At 38.5% G+C, this 23,829-nt stretch overlaps 2 protein-coding genes across 3 annotated transcripts in view; one reads left to right on the forward strand and one right to left on the reverse strand.

Moving 5' to 3' along the window:
• The window catches only part of arhgef19 (Rho guanine nucleotide exchange factor (GEF) 19), a 34,129-nt gene extending 25,731 nt beyond the window's left edge, over positions 1 to 8,398 (forward strand). For both annotated transcript variants that reach the window (XM_079679045.1, XM_079679046.1), the window contains exons 5-16: positions 75 to 160; positions 1,524 to 1,780; positions 1,862 to 2,022; positions 2,107 to 2,259; positions 2,542 to 2,671; positions 2,805 to 2,879; positions 2,980 to 3,069; positions 3,162 to 3,325; positions 3,990 to 4,148; positions 4,237 to 4,316; positions 4,908 to 5,012; positions 5,092 to 8,398. In XM_079679045.1, coding sequence (XP_079535171.1) covers positions 75 to 160; positions 1,524 to 1,780; positions 1,862 to 2,022; positions 2,107 to 2,259; positions 2,542 to 2,671; positions 2,805 to 2,879; positions 2,980 to 3,069; positions 3,162 to 3,325; positions 3,990 to 4,148; positions 4,237 to 4,316; positions 4,908 to 5,012; positions 5,092 to 5,246 — 1,615 coding nt within the window. In that variant the 3' untranslated portion in view covers positions 5,247 to 8,398. The remainder of the gene's footprint in view (positions 1 to 74; positions 161 to 1,523; positions 1,781 to 1,861; positions 2,023 to 2,106; positions 2,260 to 2,541; positions 2,672 to 2,804; positions 2,880 to 2,979; positions 3,070 to 3,161; positions 3,326 to 3,989; positions 4,149 to 4,236; positions 4,317 to 4,907; positions 5,013 to 5,091) is intronic.
• A 31-nt stretch (positions 8,399 to 8,429) lies between these two features.
• On the reverse strand, positions 8,430 to 23,188 carry LOC307037859 (putative pleckstrin homology domain-containing family N member 1). Its single transcript, XM_079679047.1, has 11 exons — positions 22,929 to 23,188; positions 20,447 to 20,579; positions 13,355 to 13,501; positions 13,087 to 13,173; positions 12,172 to 12,259; positions 11,950 to 12,086; positions 11,702 to 11,848; positions 10,405 to 10,491; positions 10,098 to 10,173; positions 9,911 to 9,987; positions 8,430 to 8,866 (listed from the first exon to the last, which is right to left on the reverse strand). Exons 1-11 carry the CDS (start codon positions 23,021 to 23,023, stop codon positions 8,735 to 8,737), a joined length of 1,206 nt encoding a protein of 401 aa, XP_079535173.1. The 5' UTR covers positions 23,024 to 23,188; the 3' UTR covers positions 8,430 to 8,734.
• Positions 23,189 to 23,829: the final 641 nt, after the last annotated feature.

Consider the following 23,829-nt stretch of genomic DNA (forward strand, 5'->3'; position numbering starts at 1 on the left):
TATATTTTCACACATACACAGCAACAATTGAAGAACCTATAATAATGTCAGATCACTCTTTTTATTTTTGACAGAATGCGAAAGAAATCCCTGGAGGAAGACTGCACACTTCCAATCGTCACCACCAGCGTTAATCGCTTATCACGGTTTTTGCCTAGCTGTAAGTTTCCCTGAACTATATTTGTTTTTCAGAACTGTTTTGCCATCAAACCTTTTGTATCAATTATTTTCTATATTCGCTCGCTCTTGGTTTCAATGATATCCAATGTAATATTTCTTACTACATATATTGTTATGTTATAAAACAAACTTTACCTTTGTACTATATCTCATATCCATGATCATCTTACTGTATCATCTTGTACTATTATATTAATGTATTTTATTTCATTTTTATTTGTTCCGTTCATGGTATGCAAAACTTAATGTATAATAATTGTTCACAAAACACACCATACCTGAAAAGGAGGAGGGAGAAGAAAACAATCTTATATTACCTTTTTATTTATTTTTCACAGCCAAACGTATTCACAGCCAAACATAACAGTATCGTAGGATAATAAGAGAAACAAAAAAAATTGGAAAAAAATGTGATTTTTTTTCTTTTTTTTATTAAATAATACATTATTTGTACAGTATTTTAGTAGGATAGTAGTATTTTAAACTGTCAACAATATAATAATCAGACCCTGCAATAGAATAAATCAAGTTTCACTTTAGTTTTTCAAGTGACTCAACTCTAACTCAACTCTAACTCACTCACTCAGCATCATCAAGGTTATCTTTTAGGAATATGAGCATGTCCACATTTCCAGGTAGAAGCTGGGATGTTTGGGCGTTTACAATATCCCCTGCTGTGGAAAGAACTCTCTTGCTTGGTACTGATGTTGCTGGGACAGAGAGATATGCTTTGGCCATGGGTGACAGCAGTGGGTCAAACTGTGCATTGTCTCTCCACCACTTCAAAAACAATACAGTTTTTGCCAAGAAGGTGAGGCTTCTTGACAGGGCGAGATATAAATATACTGTTGGTACTTCTCAATGTCTCTAGGTATGTACATGTAGCCCTGTAAATACGATGTCCTTTTGTGTTATCTGTTGTTTTATGTTCATGTTGTAACCTACTTGTTGCCATGTTGGACGGTTTTCCATTGAAAAAGAGATCGATGATCTCAACTGGACCATCTGGTTAAATAAAGTTTTTTTTTTTTTTTATTATAATAATTTTTTTTATTATAATTGTTCTTTTTAAATTAAAAATATCGCAGTATATTTTGTCAGTCTCACAACGGTATTGAGACATCTATTTACCGCGATATTCGATATATCGTTACATCCCTAATAATAATAATGGGATTTTGACTTATTTTCATATTTTATTCTTATTTTTGTTTCTAATTTGTTATTAGTTGCATTTCTGTATGTTTGTTGTCTTTGTGTTGATGTAACAAACACATTTCCCCTCTAGGAATATATATATTTTAACTAATTAAACTTTCACATCCTTTTTTACTTTCCCGCAGCAATCCTGTACCAGGAATACAGCGACGTGGCCATCAACAGAGAGATCCAGAGGCAGCAGGGGAAGGAGCCTGGCCCAGAGGAGGAGGGTCTCAGGGACGAGGGTTCAGACGGGATCCCCTCTCCGTCCAATCTGTCCCCGTCCAGCTCCTTCCGCTCCTCACAAGGCTCTGCCTTTGCACTTTGGCAAGACATCCCCGATGTTCGCTCCAGCGGCCAGCTCGACAACTTCAGTAACGAGGAGCGGAAATTACAGGAAGTAAGTTTGACTTAGGAGACCTCCTGCTTGTTTTATGTGCTTTAAACGACTGGTTAACAAACCCTGTATCACTACACTCAGGCCAAGTTTGAGCTGGTGACATCAGAGGCGTCGTATATTCGCAGCTTGACCATTGCAGTGGACCACTTCATGTTGTCGCAGGAGCTCGCAGAGTGTATCGGGACTCAGAACAAGCAGTGGCTCTTCTCGAAGCTGCCTGAAGTCAAAGGCGTCAGTGAGAGGTGAAGAAAAACGCCCCTTCAAATTCTCCATTAAACACCTCAGAGCGTGTCCTTTTTCTAAAGGGGTTTTCTGCTATTGCACAGGTTTCTTCAGGACCTGGAGCACAGGCTGGAGGAAGACATTCTGCGTTTCGATGTGTGCGACATCGTCCTGGATCACTGCCCGGCCCTGCGGAGGGTTTATTTACCTTATGTGACCAACCAGGCGTACCAGGAGCAGACGTACCAGCGTCTGCTGTGAGTTGCCGCTTTGCTTTCATCACATGTGTACCATATCAGTTGTTTGAGACCTTAACATATATATTAATGTATCCAGGGCTGTGCATAAAATCCAATTGTCTGGATGTCCATCATTTCCTCTCAGGGTGTTCGGATATTATTTCACACCTGCATGACTTAACTTGCAGATGTTTCTTCTCAAGGAGGCTGCACATTTTTTTCTCAGGGTGAAAAGCACGCTGGAATGTACCTTCACCTCTCGAGAAAAAATCATTAAAGTGTCTCGTCTTGTCCTCTCAGGCACGAGAACCCTCGCTTCCCCGGGATCCTGGCTCGTCTGGAGGAGGACCCCGTCTGTCAGAGACTTCCTCTCACCTCTTTTCTGATCCTCCCGTTTCAGAGGATCACACGGCTGAAAATGCTGGTGGAGGTACACGCTTAGACATTTATGCAGGATTCATGTCCGCACTTGAAACCCAATTACGGAAGATATTTAGAGCAGGTTTTATCCAACAACAGAGTATTGTCTTTCTCTTTTGGTTCAAAACATCTTTATTTTTCAGAACATCTTAAAGAGGACGACACCGGGCTCCCGAGATGAGGACACTGCCACAAAAGCTTTCAATGAGCTAAAAAAGGTGGTGATTATCATCTGTAATAGCCAGTTGGATGAGCACCAGTATTATCCACGGTGGTGAGGCCTTACAGTAATAACCATGTTGGTGTGCGTCTTCTTAGATCATCAAAGAATGTAACTCCAGCGTGCAGTCGATGAAGAGGATGGAGGAACTGATTCACCTCAATAAGAAAATCCACTTTGAGGGAAAGGTGACTTTTATGAATTGTCTTTCCTTTTTTTAACCTGCGTTTTTAACATTTAGGATCTTTTATATTCCGGAACTATTTTCTTTCCTTGGTAGATCTTCCCTCTGATCTCTCAGTCTCGCTGGCTGGTGAAACACGGAGAGCTGCTGGAGGTGGACACGCAGATGATGAGTATTTCTGGATCAAAGCTCAAGTTGCCCACCAAGCCGGTGTACCTCCACCTGTTCAATGACTGTCTGCTGCTGTCCAGGAGGAAGGAGTGAGTGATTGCAGTCCTTATAAGAGACGTAAACGTTAATATTGCACTGTTTAATGAGTCATAATAGGAAAAAAGCAGCATTTTAGAATATGGGTTGAATGAAAGTTAAAGTGTAAGTCCATATATGCACATTTAAAGAGAAATTAGTGTCCCAATCATTGCTGCCCTCTATAAAGACTGCACACCCCACATTAAGATTGTATTAGTGTTCAGCAAAAATAAATATAGTAATTTTTACTTTACTGGATTAATCTACATTTTCAGTTAATACTAGTAGTAGTTACTTTGGAAAAATATGTTTTTGCATGCAACCAGACCAATATTTTATAAAAAATGTTTTGTTCTCAAATAAAATACTCAACCAATTATTTTGTTTCATTATCTAGTTAATTAAAAAACACATTTTGGTGATGATTTGTTTACGAGATTACTATTAGACTGTTTTTATTACTTTATGTACGATTTTCTAGTTAAACTTACTAACTTGACCTTCGTTACATTTTTTAATGCAGGGCTTTTACATGTAACAAAATATTATAGAATACTTCCATACACCATCAATATGACTTAAGAAAATGGTGGCTTCAAAGATTCAGTTAATAATAAAAAAAATTAAAAGCACATTGTTAGTGATTTTGATAATAAAACTGTGTATTTCTTGCAGCACGTGGAAGTTCATGGTGTTTGTCTACGCTAAGATAGGAGAGCTGAAAGTGAAGGATCTCAGTCAGAAGCTGCAGGGCATCTCAGGCTTCATCTTCCACCTGCAGCTGTGTGAACGCCAGCAGCTCAAACACCAGATCCTGCTCAAGTCCAACACCGAGTGAGTCACAACGAAAACATTTAGCTTCAGTACCGACAGTATGCTTTAGCACAGGATGCCCTAACTTTCCTTATTTGTGTCTGCCAAGGAGCGGGAAGCAGAGATGGATCACAGCCATGTTTCCATTTGATCCGCTGGAAGACATCGGGCACGCCACTGAGAATGACGGTCAGTAAAAGCTACAGTATTTCAATCAAATTGTATTTACAGTATATAGCCCAATATGAAACATATTCAACATTTGTCTCAAGAGGCTTTACAGTGTAAAGGAAAAACTCCCAAAGAAATCCCCAAAATAGGAAACATGGAATAACCCTCTGGGACCCTTCTGCTGTATAACAGAAAGTCTTTCTCTGGTATTATTTGGCTCATTAAAACTCAACTACAAGTCTCACTTGAGTAATCTTGTGATGGAGACGGGCGCATATTACACTTACACATGACACATCAACAACAAAATGGCAGCTCGAACGGAAATGCTACAGCTGAGCTAAATGGATTAGCTTCCTCAGGGGTGATCTCAAAAATTGGAAAAAACCTCTGGAAGAGCAACGAAGGAGGATGTTGTGCAAAATATGTTGTGTAGAGGTATATAAAGATAATACAATTACAACCTGGCCCTCCAAATGAGAAAAAATTATTATATTAAAAAATAATTATTCACGAGGATGTCAAAGATCTTCCGGATGCCGCCAAAAAATGAATCATCTTAAACCTTTTTATCCTGCCGTTCATCATTTCTGTGTGTTTCCCTCTCAGATATAGCCCAGGTTCAGTGCATCAAAAGCTATCAGGCCCAGGAGCACGACGAGCTAACCCTGGAGAAGGCCGACATTCTTCACGCTAAGACCATTACAAGTGATGGTAAGGATTGGGATCAACTCCACTTTTGTGTGTGTGTCAGGGTTTCTCCAATGTCTTGAGTTATCTAATCTTTCTCCAGGCTGGGTGGAGGGCATCAGACTGTCTGACGGGGAGCGGGGCTGGTTCCCCAAAACCTACGTGGAGGAAATCACGAGTCGCAGCGCTCGCCTCCGCAACCTCCGGGAAAATATCCGCATTAAATGTGTCACGCAGAAACTGAAGGGGGGCGACTGACGCTTCTACTGCAGCTTGTCGAAGGTGCATTTCACTTGCTGAGTTGCACTTAAAGTTACACAAAACTCCAAATGCTTTCTCCTCAAGTCCTACACTTTGGGCTTGATGTATCCTTAGCTAAGGGACTTGCTTAAGAGTGGTGCACAGAATCTTAAAGGTTTTCTTAATTTTTTGCATGAAAAGTGATGTTACCATAATGAAAGACTTATAATTAGTGATATCTGCATCTTCTCACCAATTTGGCCTCTTGATTGTGTTTTTTACTGTTGCTCAAGAAAAAAAGAAGACGAGAAATCCAAATTAGTCAGAGAAGTAAAACATTATACTTATGGAGGAATACAGATAACTGAAAACAACAAATGTGGGAGGAAGTTGTGGATGGATGTGGGACCTAAAATATGTTGAGTACGCAGGTGCTTAAACCTCCAACACTTTTTACCTTGTGAGAACATTTTCACATGCTGGATGAAAGTGGAAATTAAAAAGCTTTTGATGCCCTTGTCCATTTTTAGATTAAAATGTTTTTATACAATGACTTTGTAGACAAACGTTTCCACCAGGACAGTTCTAACATTTCTGCCACTCAATCACTTTATGACTGTTTTCTATGAATGCACCGATCACCATTTCAAAAGCCTGAGAAACATGCACATTTACCGGCACAGGAAATACATGTTATCATTCTTTGGTTGATGTCAGAGTTAGTTTTTATCCTGTCATGTCTCATATGGACAGATTCCCTTTTAAGCAGTCCACGTATTCAACAAACATGTGCCCTAGTTACTGAAATAAATAAAAGCCTGGTGCAACAGTTTATTAATTCCACGTGTTAAATGTTGGACTGTTAAAACATGTTTGCCCCTTATTAAGAGAACGACTCCCTCCCCTTAGGCACTATCAATGTCTGTCTAGTAACTGTTTTTTAAGACTGCATGAACTCTGATGGTTGTCTAATAAGGCAGCTGCAGAAGGATGGTTTACTTTACATTTTTCTAATGATTTCACAATTCTTTGAAAAACAAATGAAGGACAGACTTTCCTCTAAACAAGCCTGCATCACACAACTTCTGTTGTTCCTAATCTGACTAAAGGATTACACTGTCTATATTCTGTATTTTTATTATTGTCAAGAAATCCCACGAACTGATCGAAAGAACAACAATGTACTTATATTTCTGACAGGTATTATTAGTGTGGCTACTTCCTGATATCTTCCTGTGTGCCATAAAGCTCCATAGTTTTCCAAAAACTATTAGAAACACAAACTTGATCACACTAGTACAGTATGTGACATCATTACCATGAACACACACTGGAATGTACCCCAAATGTACCACTCTACTGATTCTAGATCACTGTATTCCTCCACCGCTAGAAATAGTCCATAACTAATGTCCTACTTACTTTAGTTTCAGTAAAATGTGCTGAAAACTAGAGTGACCAGCTGTTTAAGTGAATAATTAAGCCTTTGTAATATTGAAATTATATATAGAGTGGTGCAAGAAAACAAGTTAGCATTTTAGCACTTTGGGGTTTCCTTATCTCTATTTTATTTTCAATAAAACTTTAGTAATTTAATTTAAAGTGGACCTATCATGCTATATTTGAATAATATAGTGTAGTACCATACCTCTATAAGGCATATTTATACTTTTTATTTTTCAAAATACCAAACAGATCATGCATTTTAGCCATTCCTCATTTCGCTCAAATTAACACTGTCTTTTCATGGGCTGATTCTGTGAGAAAAGCACCATCTACAGGCCTGGCATATGTACTACAGCGTCTCCAGCACTTTCAAACGGCAATGTCCATGGCTGTCTCCTCCTGATTGGTGGAGTTGGCCCAATAGCCGTAGCGCCACTTCTGTGACGTCATAGAAGTGTTCAACTCTGGATCAGTCTGTATCAGATCCGTTGCAGCCCCTTTTTAAGAGATTTGGGTATGGAGGAAAATAGAGAGGGTTGTGTTTTCTGACACTTGGTGAGTTCCCTGGATCACCGGGACACATATTCATGTATAAAAGACGTACTAAAGTGCATTTTGCATGATAGGTCACCTTTAATAAAACTCCTATGGTTGTACGACATAAAATATATCAGTAAAAACCCATACCATAGATGTCTGATGTGGTGTCTTAAAAGCCGCGGCTGCTAAAAAGTGGCTAAGTGAGACTTAGCCACTTAGCCGTGGGAACATCAAGTCATGCATCCGTGATTTAGCTCGTTTATAGCATAACTTTAGCTATTTACTTCTGGAGATTGCATTTACGCTACAATATTTTTTTTTTTTAAGTTAGTCGAGGAAGCCCTTGAGAAGCCCACTTGTGTTTCTGTCTCATTTTAAAGAATTCGGTCCCCAGTAGGAACAGGTTTCGCTCGGAGCTGAAGGCCACAGACAATTAACAGAGGCTTGGTGTTTTGTTTTATTTCATGGTATTTGTTGACAGTCAAAAAATACCACTAAATGTCTGGAAATTGACACCTACTGATATCACCTCTTGACCTTGACGCATTAACATCCCCATTGTTGTGGTGAAAGTAAAACATTGTGCTTCTTGTTTACTACTTTTTAAGCTTTGGCCCCAGTTGAATAAAAGCTAGACTATGTTGTGTTATGCTAATCATACAGGGCCAAGTAATACTGTCATACACGAAGCACTGAATGACATTTCGGTCTAAATCGGTCCCCTTATATGTGTACAAATGACCAAAAGCGCAGTGTAACTGAGCTGTGACCTGCTGTTAATGAACCACTATAATCAACTCTTCCAGTGGCACATTACATGTTTATAACCCCTTTTTATTTCTATATATGCGTTGTTAGTTGTAATTTAAGTGGTTGCTGTTGCAGCATGTGTATTTATACTCCTCTAGCTGGTTGTTCTCTAAGGAGATTCTGATGTAAATGTACTTTACTGTAGATGGCTTCATGTGTAAAGAGTAGAAAATGGTTCAGTTACTATTTTGACTGTAATTTATATGAACAAAAATGTAATACCTTTTATAATTACATTCCACTACTATAATCTTTTTTTTTATAATTTTCATTTCTAATACCACATTATAAATACTGTAATACACTGGATGTTTACTGGATCCCTGCACACTACTGTAAATGTTTAACCATGGAAATAAATACAGATTCTTTCATTTTATGTGTTGAATAAATGACTTTCAAAACTTAAATCAAAGAATTTATTGTCAAAAATTCAACCCTTGTGCATTTGATTTTAATTACATCCAAGCTTAATACTGTATGTACAATTTCCTCAGTAACTTTTACAATCTCTACACTAACATGTCTACCGCTGTTAAACTGGGTCATGACCTTCCTGTTTGTCCCCACATCAAAGCGAACACTGTCAAACGGTGATCATATTTCAGAGCCTCCTCCTCTGTTGTCTCCATTTCGTATCAACATTACTCAAACAAGTGATATGTACACACTATCTACACATTATTTCAGATTTTCCACCTTCAGGTAACTCAGCTGCGTCCGTTGATGTGACGTTGGTCTGCCGTTATCATCTGTTCCTGGGACTCCTTCCTGCTCCTCTGCAGCTTGGGCATGATGGGAGGAGGAGCGTGACTCACTGCAACGTGGCTGTTTCTGTCTGGCTGCAGGTCAAACAGAAAATCTTGTTGAGCTTTTTTGGGATTTAAGGTATTCAACATCCCTTTGGCACACATGAATATGTCATGCAAACCCAACCTCAATAAATCCATTACTGACTCATACGGTGTCAAATTAAGAAATGATGCCATGATTGACATTACACTCTTTACAGTCATTGGATTAAACCATGATTTTGATCCCAAACAAGTTCCTACAAGTTCATTTTCCTACTAAACTAATCCAAACCAGTGGCTGCCCAACAATAGGAATGAAATGTAAATCTGAACGATGCAATAGAAATGTGTAGCAGCAGATGAAAAGGTGCGTAGTAAATGGGTTAAAATGGGAGGTCTCAAATCTTAAATTCAGAAGGCCAATTTGTACGTAGACATTGAAACCATTGCATATCCAGCTGTGGATTTTTTTGTGCTTATGTACACATTTTTTAATACAGATGTGCAAGTTTTCGGTTGGCATGTGTGCATTTTCAAAGCATGTGCAGTCGTTAAAGATGTACATATTTGTGCAAGTTTTGTGTGCACATGTTCCCATTTGTACAGTGTGAAAGGGTATGTGGACATACAGTATGTTTTCAAACAAATTGGCTTCCGAAACTTAAACATAAGGATTTTGTGGCCACTTCGAGGCAATAGCAACAAAATATACACACTATTTATATACTAGAGGTTTAATGGACTGCATTTATAATACACATACAGTATGGCTGAATGAGGAGGTAAAGCAATGCAAAGCAAGAAGCTTGAATCGTTTATCAGAATTGGCACATCCTGTTGATAGGATGCAAAAATGATAACTCTCTTTTAGCTTTGATTTGGGCTCCACCAACCACTGAGAAAAATATATTTACCATTAGCTGTTAAGCGTTCAACTAATATATATGTAAAAAAATGTTTGTAAAGCCTTAAATAATACACCAGTTCATTTTAAGTTTCCCTCAGCTCTACTTAGCTTTTTAGCCTCTTATAGCTAATGTTTCACAGCCAATGGATTATTCTAAACAATGTTATATAGACAGCGGTTCTAACCTGTTGTAATTGAAACATCCAGTTCCGATAATCCTCGTAACAGGAGCAAGAGACCTGCAGGGGCTCCACCAGCTCTCCTAAAACGAAATATTTATTACATTAAATACCTGTATTACTCATCAGATTTACAGAAAATGTATTTACAACAAAAAATTAAATAGATGTCCCGTGTTCGCTCTCTGTATACCTATCAGCTCAAACTCAAGCCGCCCAGGCAGAGCTGACCTCTCCACCGCTCTGATGCTCTGTCGGGGCAACCGGCCCTGTTGGAGATGACAGAAGAAAAGGAAATAATTGACATTTTTGAAAAATGTATCATGCTTTACCACAATAACCTCATATTTGCTACTGACTGAAATGCATCAAGTGTTGTAGGACATGCCTAATGTCATGTGTCTACAGACCAAGTTAAAGATGACTGGGACAGGCAGTTATGCCACAGCGGTTGAGGGGGTATTATTATGGATTTTTCCCCTAGAGTCATTTTACACTACCTCATATCTTATATTCAGACGCTTGTTGTCGACTGACAGTAGCAGCACGTCTTGAGGGAAGAGAACCATCAATCTTTCTTGGAGACCCTGGAAGAAAAAAAAAACGTGTCACTGTCAATGTCTCAAGAGATACTATATTGTGATACTTTAAATAATGTTCTCTTTAATTTACAGAAGTATAGTCAAATGTTACTAAGTCAAAGGGGGTACGAAGAAGGCTAATATTTGGCCTCATTGGGCTTTGATATTCCAGTTTAGCAAATTTAGCATTACACTTTTACATTATTTATGGAAAAGAAGGTGAATAAAAATACAGTTTATTAAACCTGAGTTAGCCTTTAACATAAATAATTTTCATGTTGATTGAAGATACCATGATATCATCATTGAGAGCAGCTTCTACTGTATATGCCACATTTTGTGCTAGTCATATTTACAATAAAACCACCACTTGGTTAAAAGTGACACCTTTTTAACCACTTTAGAAAACATATTAAGATAAAATCTCTTTGCAACAGATGGAAACTAGGCTTGAAGGAAATGTGGTATTGAGTTTCAGATACTAATAAGTATTCTTGTAATAGTGGTTCCTCTGGTTATTGGTGGTAAGTATTGAAGGCCAGAGAATACGTGAGTAAAACCAATCTAAACACTTGTGTGTATATTCTCTTTGAATGTTATCAGCCCATTGAGTAGTCGTTATCAATTGTTATTCTTAACATTTAACATTTTTAGACAGGGCAAACTGCACCTTCCCCCACCATGTGAAACAGTCGCAATTGTAGACACGTGGTTAATGTTGTGAATTAAACAAGATACTTGTTTAGATTTTGGAATAGTTTCCGGTCAAATTAGTGGGTTTGTTGGGTAACTTTAGTAAGGTCATATCAATAAAGTCTTTCACGTGCGTTATCTGAGTAAAAATAAGGCAACATTAGGTTTTAATTTCAAATTAGTTTGACCCATTTATCTACCCAACTTCCTCCCTGTGCTGACTTTGTTGCTCTTGATCTGTTTTTGTCTAGTCATAATAACTACTGCCACTAGAGGCTGCTGGTAATGCATTTTGAACCTCTCTGCATGATCAAGCTTACCAATCGATGAAAAAAAGCACCTGGCCAACTAAGAAGTAGAAAAGAGCCATACCACCTTAAATCTACGCTCCAGATGAAACCTGATAATGGCAATTTAATAGGCCAATAACACTTCAAGTGGATTGTGTTTGATTCTGTCTCTCTCATTGTTCAACCTGTGCTCATTTACAGATTCTAAACACCGTTTAAAGAGTTGTTCTCACCTGTCTCTGTGAGTTGATTATGTGAACGATAGATATGTATCCCAGCTGACCCATGTGCTGTATGGACGAGCCCTCCCACTGCCATATGGGGGCTTGCAGTAAGTACTTTTTCAGTTCTTCTCTTTTCCAGTGCTCATCACAGGGTAGCTGGGGAAGAATTAGACATATGATCAATGTATTGATTTCAAATTAGCAATGCAGCTTATTCATGTGGAGTGGTTACCAGATGTACAGTAGTTAGTCTATACCAGATAGGAGAGAGCACAGTGGGAGGGACTCATGGGTTGTGCCATTGACTTGCGTCTCCTGTCTTCTATGTGTTGCATCCACTTCTGTTGCTCTGCAGCACTGGCGCATATGAAGACCTTGGAGTCCACCATTGGACCTGGATGAGAGAGGGAACCACACACTCAGTACTTTACATGGTGTTTGAGTCTCTTGGGTGAAGTTGCTCATTTCTGCTGACTCACCACTGATCTCAAACATGTGAGGTGAATGTGACGCATCATGGCCCAGAGAGACGGCCTCCAAGGAGAGTCCAGAAAGGGGAAGGATGCCCTGCGAGATAAGAGAACACGTAAGAACAGATCATGTCTGTCATTGTGCTACAGCTTCCTCCGGAGGGATTGTTATGAGACGCAAGTGAGAGAACTTGTTTTTCCTCTCTGTTGATGATGGGTACAAAATTGTTTTGCCAGGCTAATCTTTTCAAGTTACTTTAACTACATCTGGGAAGAAAGGTGAAAAACTGTGATTTTTGTTCAAAGAAATGTGTTCTTGTTTTCGAAATAGGTATTAGAACAACAAACACATTTATACAAATTATATTAAAGTCCCTGACTAAAAGAAATCACATTTTTCACAGATCTTAATAAATGTTCACAAAACACAGAAGAAAAATCGATTTGGATCAGACTTAGGAAATAAATAGATGTTTAATCACTCTTGCCTCTTAGGACTACTATATCTGATTTGCTATTCACAAGCCCAGCGGTACATAGCTCCTGCGTGTCTCCCCCTTTTCCCTTACATTTTAGTTGTTGTTGTCTGTAATGTTTTCCTCAACTTCTGAGATCAATATGTAGCTCTTTATTTGCTAAATGCTCATCTGTGGTCATTAGCTTGTTGCTATCATTTTTCTGTCTGCAATTGGTGCTGTGCAGATAGACACATGGTTTATCAAACGTTTTTTTTTACTGTTGCTGCTGATGATAGATCTGTCGATATACATATAATCAACGAAAACATCTTACATTGCACGGAGAAATGTGGTCTGTTGTTAATCAAAAATATGTTTAGTGTAGCTTTAATGTATGATTGAACAATAGCCACTACCCGACATTTCATTTTTAGTTTCATTTTAAAGGGAAATGCACAAAGAGTACCTCATAGATGAAGTCTTGTCGAGAGTGATCCAGGGAGAGGATCAGTAGGTGGAAAGAGAACAGCACCAGGAAGTGTTCACTGGTTTCCTTTGGGGGGGGGGGGCATCCAGAATGCTCATTAAGGTGTTTATTTTGCAACATGTACTATCGTTTGTGTCCTTAACTTACCAAAAGTTAGCATTAAATAATGCCTGACTATTATTAATAGAATACTTCCTTTAGGATAATATATTGATGGAGCCATAGGCGTAAGGCCACACAGGGTTACCTGGATGTAGTTGTTGTAGAGAGACACCAGGGAGGAGTGGATGATCTCTCCATACATGTGTGCAGGCTGGCCCTCCCACTCCCTGATTGGCTGGGAGGAGTGGATCCTGTGGGTCAGCTCCTCTCTGCTCCGGCCCCACAGCACCACCTGCAGGCACACAACTCCATCAGGCCACATCATTCCTTATCGTTTGTAGATTTTAATATTAAAGGTGGGGTATGTAATTTATTTCAGAAACACTTTTTGTTATATTCCATGGAATGTTCTAAACACCCCGATAGCAATGAATATATGAAATGCTTTGACAATAAATACATAACATTTTTAAATCTGTGGAAGCCGTGGCGCTGTAAAAAGCACAACCAATCATTTTAACCGGCCCGGCTAAAATAAGTGGATGGCCTACCTGCCTGTCAGCCTTCCATCTGTGCACAAGCTTATCTCGTGCCCTCATTGGTCATGTGCGCGTTCGTGTGTGTTGGATGAGGGGCTCTGTAAGGAAGTGGCAAATTTGTTCCGGTTGTGTATTTTCAAATTCTAGCGCACTCGAGCTGGTTTCTCCAAAATTACATACTCCACCTTTATGTGGCTTTTCTTTTGGTTTCCTAATTTTGATAAACCTTGTGTGTTGCTGTTTTTTGGTGGAATGGTAAGGATTTTGCATATTGTGCTATATAAATTATCACTCTTTCACTCTGAGACTCATAAGGCAGTACTAGATTTAGTAATATAATGAAAAGTAACCATGAATCTAGCCATTTATTTACCATATTTTATTGGAAAACATCTCTGAAACTCTGAAAAAGTCATATTGCTAGCTTACTATAAAAGTCCAATTCGACCGATTGAGCATATTTTCAAAAAAATAATTACACCCTTGTTAAAACTTTTTTTGTGCATCAAGTTATCTAATTATGTTCAGTCAATGCCCTGCCACTAAAATATGTAAAAATGATATGGTTACCTTACAAAAGTTGACCAAAAAGAGTGATTTCTTCAGCAGTGATTTTTAGCATTGCCAACTTTCTCAGTTGAAGCTAGCTGAAGGGCATTCTGTTTGAACCACAGTGACATCTAGAGGTTGTTTTGTGCATAATATGTCAACCAAAGGGTAGAACTGGCCGAATCAGATGGAGTTCAACTTTTTTTTTTTTTTTTCAACAAGATATCAAGACGCAAAATGTGCTCTACCAAATGGTGGTGCTGGCAGTTAAAGGGTGAGCCTCCTCTGTCCTCCACTTGTTAACTGTATTAATGGCACCTGTTTGAACTCGTTATCAGTATAAAAGACACCTGTCCCCAACCTCAAACAGTCACACTCCAAACTCCACTATGGCCAAGACCAAAGAGCTGTCAAAGGACACCAGAAACAAAATTGTAGACCTGCACCAGGCTGGGAAGACTGAATCTGCAATAGGTAAGCAACTTGGTGTGAAGAAATCAACTGTGGGAGCAATTATTAGAAAATGGAAGACATACCAGACCACTGATAATCTCCTTCGATCTGGGGCTCCACGTAAGATCTCACCCCGTGGGGTCAAAATGATCACAAGAACGGTGAGCAAAAATCCCAGAACCACACGGAGGGACCTAGTCAATGACCTGCAGAGAGCTGGGACCAAAGTAACAAAGGCTACCATCAGTAACACACTACGCCGCCAGGGACTCAAATCCTGCAGTGCCAGTACACTGCCTTAAGCCAGTACATGTCCAGGCCCGTCTGAAGTTTGCTAGAGAGCACTTAGATGATCCAGAAGAGGATTGGGAGAATGTCATATGGTGAGATGAAACCAAAATATAACTTTTTGGTAAAAACTCAACTAGACGTGTTTGGAGGAGAAAGAATGCTGAGTTGCATCCAAAGAACACCATACCTACTGTGAAACATGGGGGTGGAAACATCATGCTTTGGGGCTGTTTGTCTGCAAAGGGACCAGGACGACTGATCCGTGTAAAGGAAAGAATGAATGGGGCCATGTATCGTGAGATTTTGAGTGACAACCTCCCTGCAAGGGCATTGAAGATGAAACGTGGCTGGGTCTTTAAGCATGACAATGATCCCAAACACACCGCCCGGGCAACGAAGGAGTGGCTTCGTAAAAGAAGCATTTCAAGGTCCTGGAGTGGCCTAGCCAGTCTCCAGATCTCAACCCCATAGAAAATCTTTGGAGGGAGTTGAAAGTCTGTGTCACCCAGCCACAGCCCCAAAACATCACTGCTCTAGAGGAGGCCTGCATGGAGGAATGGGCCAAAATACCAACAAAAGTGTGTGAAAACCTTGTGAAGACTTAGAGAAAACGTTTGACCTGTCATTGCCAACAAAGGGTATATAACAAAGTATTGAGATGAACTTTTGTTATTGACCAAATACCTATTTTCCACCATAATTCGCAAATAAATTCTTTAAAAATCAGACAATGTGATTTTCTGGATTTTTTTCTTCTCATTTTGTCTCTCATAGTTGAGGTATACCTAGGATGAAAATTACAGGCCTCTCTCATCTTTGTAAGTGGGAGAACTTGCACAATTGGTGGCTGACTAAATACTTTTTTGCCCCACTGTATGTCATATATACATCCAAATCTGACTTTTCACAAATTCAAATCTTTCTTCAATCGGATTTTAATATCTTACAGGACTGGCTATCACACAATAAACTACTGCTCAACAAAACAAAATCTTATACCATGGTCTTTGGTACAAGGCAGAAGCTCAAATCCAAACCTAACGTAGTAATGAAATGTAGTAAAAAACTTCTCTGCATAAAGTTGATAGCTTTAAATATCTTGGTGCATGGCTAGACTCAGAACTTTCATTTAAACTACATATAAAGCATGTAATACAAAAAGTAAATTACGGAATCGGTGTCTTACACCGCTCTCGCAATTGTTTTACACTCAGTGTCCGAAAGAGAATTTCTTCTCAACTTATTCTTCCGATTATGGACTATTGTGATGTTGTCTACCAAAATGCACATAAATCAGATCCTGCTCCACTCAACATAGCCTACAGTACAACAGACTATGCAGATTTGTTCTTGGTTGTCCTTTTTGTACACATCACTGCACAATGTATAGCCAACTTAAATGGCCTTCATTAAATGTAAGAAGACACACACATTGGCTTCAGCTGATATTTAAATGCATTTATCTTAACTATCCCCCTTATTTAAAGCAGTATTTTGTACCCTACTCGCCAAATCATCAAGTTAGACACTCATCTCACTTTCAACTGGTCTGCACTTGTTATTGATGAAACTGATATTGATGAAACTGATCTGCTCGACTGTCTCTCAAATTGTAATGATTGTATGTAATACTTTAATTTTAACAGACTGTACGTGGTTTGTCTTGTGTGTCATGTTTTGCTTTTTGTCTTTTTGTTTATGCATGTCTGTAAGTTGTTGCTATTGTCGGGACCCCCTGGAAAACGAGATGGTGCATCTCAAGGGGTTTATCCCAATACATAAAATGTCTATATATATGGGATAATAAAACATTTTTATTATTTATTATTTTTTAATTTTAATTGGTATGCCTTGAATCAAAACTTTTTTTTATATGAAGGAAAATAAATAAATAATAATAATATAAAATAAAAATAAATCACTAGATATAATAGATATTAAACATTTTCTTTTAAACTAATCAATTAAAAATAATTCCATTGCCACGTTTCACAGAGCGATGACTCAGCAAATCGAGCTTCTTGAACTGTTGCAAGCCTGTAGTCATGTTGTCTGATCAACATGTTGCACAACGAGAAGGATTCTTATCCAAAGTTAAATCTCTGCGTCAGTGAGGACTGGTTTCTGGTTCTGTAGGTGTGTGAATGTTTCTGAAACTAATTCTTATTTAAGTGTGCACTTAAGAAGTGCAAAAACTCCAGTTTGTGTAGCAGTCTTTCCCTCTCCTATTATTTCCTGAAGAGATTGACTCACACCAAACAGGGAACGCAGAATCTCTCAACTTTGTCATGGAAATTCCTACAGTGTGTAACACAGTCTGGCCTCAACACAAATACCAGCACAGTGGAAACTGTTGATATTCCAACCCAGTCTCACGGCATTTCGTGTTCACCAACACGATTTTTTATCTATTGATTCGTGTTCAACAACACGATTTCCCCCTTTTTTTCGTGATGCACAGCACGATTTTAAAAGCAATGTATTTCTATTGGTAGTCTCACCGCATTACGTGTTATAGGAAGACCGGAAGCTGTGTGGTTCATAAAAACATGTTCTTACTCAATAGCAAGCCACAATTATTGCTTTTATTTTAAGTCGTATAATTCCGGACTTTTGTTGCCGTCTGTGAGGAAAATAAATGGGGGTCAGAGCCTCAGAATACTGAAATCTGTATTTTTTAAATCTTTTTTTCCTTCTAATTTGTTATTCTTTTCAAAATAACACACATTGGGTGTTACTCACCAATAACACCCAATTATCCTTGTTTTTATTTATTTGTTTAGTTCCATAATCTCTAGCTTTTTTGGTGTCCGTCAGGAACTGAATTTCAAAAATAAAAATAACCGGAAACAGATTTAGGCATTTCGAGCGATTACCCAAGATCCTCAGCTATGGTTTAAGCTCGCCGGATGTTTTAGCCGCAATGCATGTTGGGATTTGGTGTTTATATGATATGAAATCGGAAAAACATTTCAAAAGAATAAAATAATACTTAATTCCGAGTGTTCTTGCTTTTCTCTTTGAAAGTCATCACATAACGGCATTGTAATACACGGTTCGGCTGCATTACATATTACAGATCTGCCGTAGTTCTCTATTTATAGAGCCCTGATGAGAAGACCTTTGGAAAAACTGGAAGAAATGCCGCCGAAACTGAATACTTGACGTGGATCATAAATATATCAACAATTAAACAACATCTTCAATTTCTCTTCACACAATACATCTCCTTGCAGTATCAATAGTAATTTGGCGAACTTTTACATTTCATCTAATTCATAGATAGGTTATGTTTACACCATAACGGTGCACAGCTGATATAAAAGGACTTTGAAAAAAAGAATGTAAATACTGAGTCTGAAATAGTATAGCAATATGCTGTAAAATTATGTGAAAACATGGATAAAACTACACATCTTCAGATGTTGTACATACATAAGTGTCCTACTCTAATAATACAAAGTTATTATGGCTGTGTGTACCTTGTGTGCAGTGCCTAGTGGTTAAAGCACGTTATTGAATTATTGTTTTTATGTGTTATATTTGATTAAAAAAATATTAAGAGTACATACTTTCATAGGGGGAAAGTAGAAGGTCTGTGATAGAAATATAGAATATAAAATATCAAGAAGATACTCTAAGTGATCTCTACAATAAAACAGTTTAGTGCAGGATGTACAAAGATATTAGGAGGTGCAAAACAGAAAAACCAATTAACCTTTATTTAAACATTAAATAATACTTTAGATTAAGGTCTTCTTTTAAATAAGAAAAAAGCTTTGGGGGTATCTACAGATAAATATTAAGCCTGACAAAGTACTTAACGTCTAATATATTGCTTTCCTGCAATGTTAACTATGTTGAAGCACTTATTTTAACTGATATTATACATATGAATTATACTCTTATGTATGTAGATAGTACTGTATAAGAAATGTGCAGAATATGACAGTTTAATGGTGGAGGTATACACACATATTGATAGCTGTCTTGTAATGCGCTGTTGAGGAACCTGTGACCCAAGATTTTCATTCATTGCATACACCGTAGTTGTGTATATGATATGTCAATAACCTTTGAAAGTATTGAAAGGGATGTGCAAAATAGCCATTATACAGTCTTTAATTAACCATTTGTAGAGAATAACGAGTAATGAATATACTTTATTACTCGTTTCCATTCATGTCAATTGCAGATAAATGTTTAGTCTTCTCAAGCACCAACTATCAAATATCTCTCCTGATTGTTGGCACTTGACAATCACCTTCCCTGAATTTTACTCAGGTGCAACTAAAGTCTGATTTAAGGGTTTATATTTCACATCATTTAATCAGAATCTGCAAAGTAACTCAAATAAGTGTAGTGGAGTAAAAATACCAGGTTAACCTCTGAATTGTAGTGGAGTAGAATTACAAAGTAACAATGAGATGTCATGTGGGTATATTAATGCTGCGCATTATGGACACAAGCGATTTTCACCCATTTATTAATTATATGTTTTACATTTGATAACACCAATGTCATGGCAACTTCTAATTGTGGGAAAACGAAAACGTTCAGTTGAGACGTCCCATAGAACATTTTGCGAAACACAATAGCCAGCATGTGTAGTTCTGTGGGGGGGCGTTCGATTCCAGTTTCGGATAGTCTGGCGTGGTTTCGTTCCATTTCAAACAGCTGTTTGACGCTAGGCTAACCTTGGCGCACTGCCACTCCAACATCCAATCCCAGAGCTTGAAGATTAATCACGGGGACTGTAGTCCTAAACGATAGCTGGGGATTATGGGTAATGTAGTGCCTTCGGCCATCCTAAACTCCTAGAGGCCTACGTCTGTTTCCGGTTATTTTTATTTTGAAATTCAGTTCCTGTAGGACGTCAAAAAATCACGAGATTATGGAAATAAACCAATAAATAAAAACAAGGATAATTATGTGTTATTGTTGAGTAAATAACAGTGTGTTATTTTGAAAAGAATAAAAAATGAGAAGGAAAAAAATATTTTAAAAATACAGATTTCAGTATCCTGAGGCTCTCAGCCCCATTTCTTTTCCTCACAGACGGCAACAAAAGTCAGAAATTATACGATTTAAAATAAAAGCAATAATTGTGGCTTGATATTGAGTAAGAACATGTTTTTATGAACCACACAGCTTCCGGTCTTCCTATAACACGTAATGCCGTGAGAGACTACCAATAGAAATACAGTGCTTTTAAAATCGTGCTGTGCAACACGAAAAAAAGGGGGAAATCGTGTTGGTGAACACGAAATGCCATGAGACTGGGTTGGATATTCATGTGAGGCGCATCTAGCCACATGGAGAAGAGTTACAGTGTTTAGCCATAAGAAACACCCTGAATTCTTACTGTGAAACACACACACACACACACACACACACACACACACCTCTTTCTCCAGGTGTCGTGTTGAGGGGTGGCGCGGTGGTGGGGGGGGTGGAGGTCGTTTTAGCGGGGGGGGCTGCTCCTCTCTGCTGTTCCTCACTGACAGCTGCAGCCTGGTCTCTCCCAGACTCCACAATCTGAAAACACGTTTCATCAAACATTCATGTCACCACATTTCATCAGACATGTTTTGCATGGTTAGCTTCGTGACCTCCCTGCAGCACGGATGTGGGCTCAGCTCTTGGTGCTGAACGTCCCGCCTCACGCATGTGCACGTGCTGTTTGGTTCTGCAGCGAAAAGACATGGCCTACTGAAGAGAAGCTATCATAACATTATGTTTGTAGCCCTATTTGTATGTTTTCTAATGGACTGGATACACAATTACTCTTTCCCTTATGACATACTATACTATAACTTTGGAATGATATACTATGACCTTTCAATGAAACACATACTATGACCTTTTAAAAAAATGCATCATAATGACACTTTTACACTCTTTATTAAGATCAATTTGAGTGATAGGCATTCATAGTAAATACATATGTATACATAAAACATGATAATCAGTTATATTGAAGCATGTATTCATTTAAATGCATTAAACTTATGACACTTCATGGACTATATAGCACACTAAATGTCCTTAATACAGTTAATTGTCGAGGTGTGTTTTGGCGATTGCATGTAGTTAAAATGTATTAAAATTAAGATAATAAAGTCAGGTTCATAATTAGCCAAGAGCATAAATGCCACTAAAAATATTTCAAGCATTATTTGTATTTATGAATCACTATGAATGCCTCCATGATGCACCACACTGTAGATGCCGTCTTCATAGAAATGGTCCCCATTATGGGTTACGACATACTATACAGCCTACAGAGAGCCCAAAAGTAAATTAATATAATTTGAAGAGCAGCATTTTAGAATTGAAATGCTTGTATTGACCCCCCACCCTCCCCCCGCAGCCCCCCAGCAGACAGACATAATCAGATTACACAGACAGACACACCTGCTGACCCTGCTCCGCCATGTTTTGTTGCCTATGTTGCAAAAAATAATTCTGAGCGGGTTTATGAACATACACAAAAAGAGAAAGATCAGTAAGCATGCAAAATTAATACAAAAATGGTTGATTTCTGAATATGATTTAAAAAAAATCCCACAATGCAATTCATAAAAGGAGGCAGAGGATCTACACACAATAGATGATACACCCGGAGCTAAAATCTTAAAAAAATATAAATTAACAGGAAGTAGATAAGATGTTATATTCTCAAGAAACAAGGTTATGTTTTTGTTTACATTGATATGAGTATTTGTTAAAGCTGTTCATAAAGGCTTAAATTACCAGTGACATGATGGTGCGTATTTCTTTTTTTTGGTACAGTAACTCACAGTAAATACCAGTTACTTTACAGATTCTAATATAATATATTTGGATTATTAAAAATACAATCTCCAAATACATCATGCTGTAATATTATGGGTAAAGATACAACTTAATTGCTTCATTAGTTACCAAGCAGTAAATATAATTAAAAAGCAAATATGATGTGTAAATAATTACAATTATGCATGTGATATTAATTGTTCTGACATTCTGCATAATGTGTAGTTTCACTTTGGTACTGTAAGTATAATTTGATACTAGTACTTTTGGACAAAAGTGTACATACAGGACTTTTATTTGAGTATTTCGGCACTTTTATATGACTTGAATCAGTTCTCTTGGCACGTTCTGCCCCCACTGTATTTATGTAGCAAACACTTTGTGTGTGTTGTTGAATAAAAGCAGGATGGGCTGTGACCATCAGTAGTAATAATTAAACAGCCACACATAAGGACTAGTAGCTACTGTTGTGATTAGCCTCTGCTAATACCCCCGCCTCAGAATGAGCTGGGATTGTCCCGCTCTGCATTAAATAAACCCCCCATGCTCCAGCCATTGTCTTAATCTGCTAATCACATCAGTGCAGCATCGCCGAGCTCCAGCTCATGGTTAGTAAATAAGCGCCAATCAGTTCTCCAGCCTGGCTGTTTTCAGGGTTCTGATGAGGGCAAATCATATGGGCGTAACGTGTTGTACTGTACGTGTGCTCATTCTAGCTAAAGCTTTATAAATGAACATTTCCTTCACTATATTATGTTTTAAACATGTAGCCTGTAGTGTGCACCCTGTAAACACTGCAGCTTTAAAAAAGACGTTACCTCTTCTTGTGTTCAGCTCCAAAATGTGATGCATGACATACCAAAGAAAACCACTGACACAGAAGCAGCTGATGTTCTTTCTTGTTCACAGAATGACACCGCTTCCTCCTCTTTGATACACAAAACCACATTTAAACTGACCTAAAAAGTACTTTCTATAAATCTGTAAACCATGACTGCAGTTTGTTCTAGGATCCAACTTCTGTCAAAGTGTAAATTCACCATCTTCTCTATTTTAGCTTTAGAATATAAACTTGTACTTGTGTCTTACCCCAGGTTGTCCCCAGAGAGTTCCAGGAGCTCGATCTCATCCGGGCCCACCTCGTCCACCCCAGTGTTCCTCTGGGTCACACCGCAGCATCCCATAACGGCCTGTCTCAGCTTCTAGTCCGAACACTGAGACCATCTGCCCCACTGGGAGTGTGCCACGCTCAAAACAAAAGAGATCACAGCAAAACTCTAAAAGAGGATATTGAGTGCTGGTGATGAGGGGGGGGGTGGTGCTGCTAAGCTCTAGTTCCCCCTTTTTGCCAGCATGTAGTTCATGTTTCCATAGAGAACCAAAAGGTGTCTAAGCTTTTGAAGAGGAGTTAAAGTGTTTTGTTGCGTTGCAGCGTAGTAGCTGTTCCTTCCTTCCTTCCTGTCTGTCTGAGGACTGAGCAGCTTTCTCCCTTTTTTTCAACCTGCCTACACTTCAGCATTACAAACAAAAACGAGTTGTATTGTCATCTAAAGCTCCCAGCCTCAGCATGTGGATGTAGCAAGCCTGTTGGGAAAGATGGGACCGGTCCTGCCTGTGTTTACATGCAGGGAGCCTGAATATGAATAGGAGTGCAAAATATAATTATGAGTTATGAAACAGAGAGGTGAAGCGCTGCAGTCAAAACAAAAACGGTGGAGTCCTGTGTTGATCTCACTGGTTAGAGTTACAGTAAGACAGTGGGAGGGTTAGTACACAATCATGTCTGAGTGTCTTCCACAGGAGCTGTTTCTGTGACCACTGGATATATGTTGTGCTTTGATGACCGTAAACAATAAGATAAGAAGATACGAAGTGCTTTATTGATCCCAATTTGGGAAATGTTTGCGTTGCAGCAGCATAAAAACACCTTTTTCTTCTACCTTAATTAGAAGACAAACCTGTTCTTAAATTGGAATTTAAGGTGCTTATC

Source organism: Notothenia rossii, assembly GCF_949606895.1.
Source record: "Notothenia rossii genome assembly, chromosome: 4".
NCBI classification, from domain to species: Eukaryota; Metazoa; Chordata; class Actinopteri; order Perciformes; family Nototheniidae; genus Notothenia; species Notothenia rossii.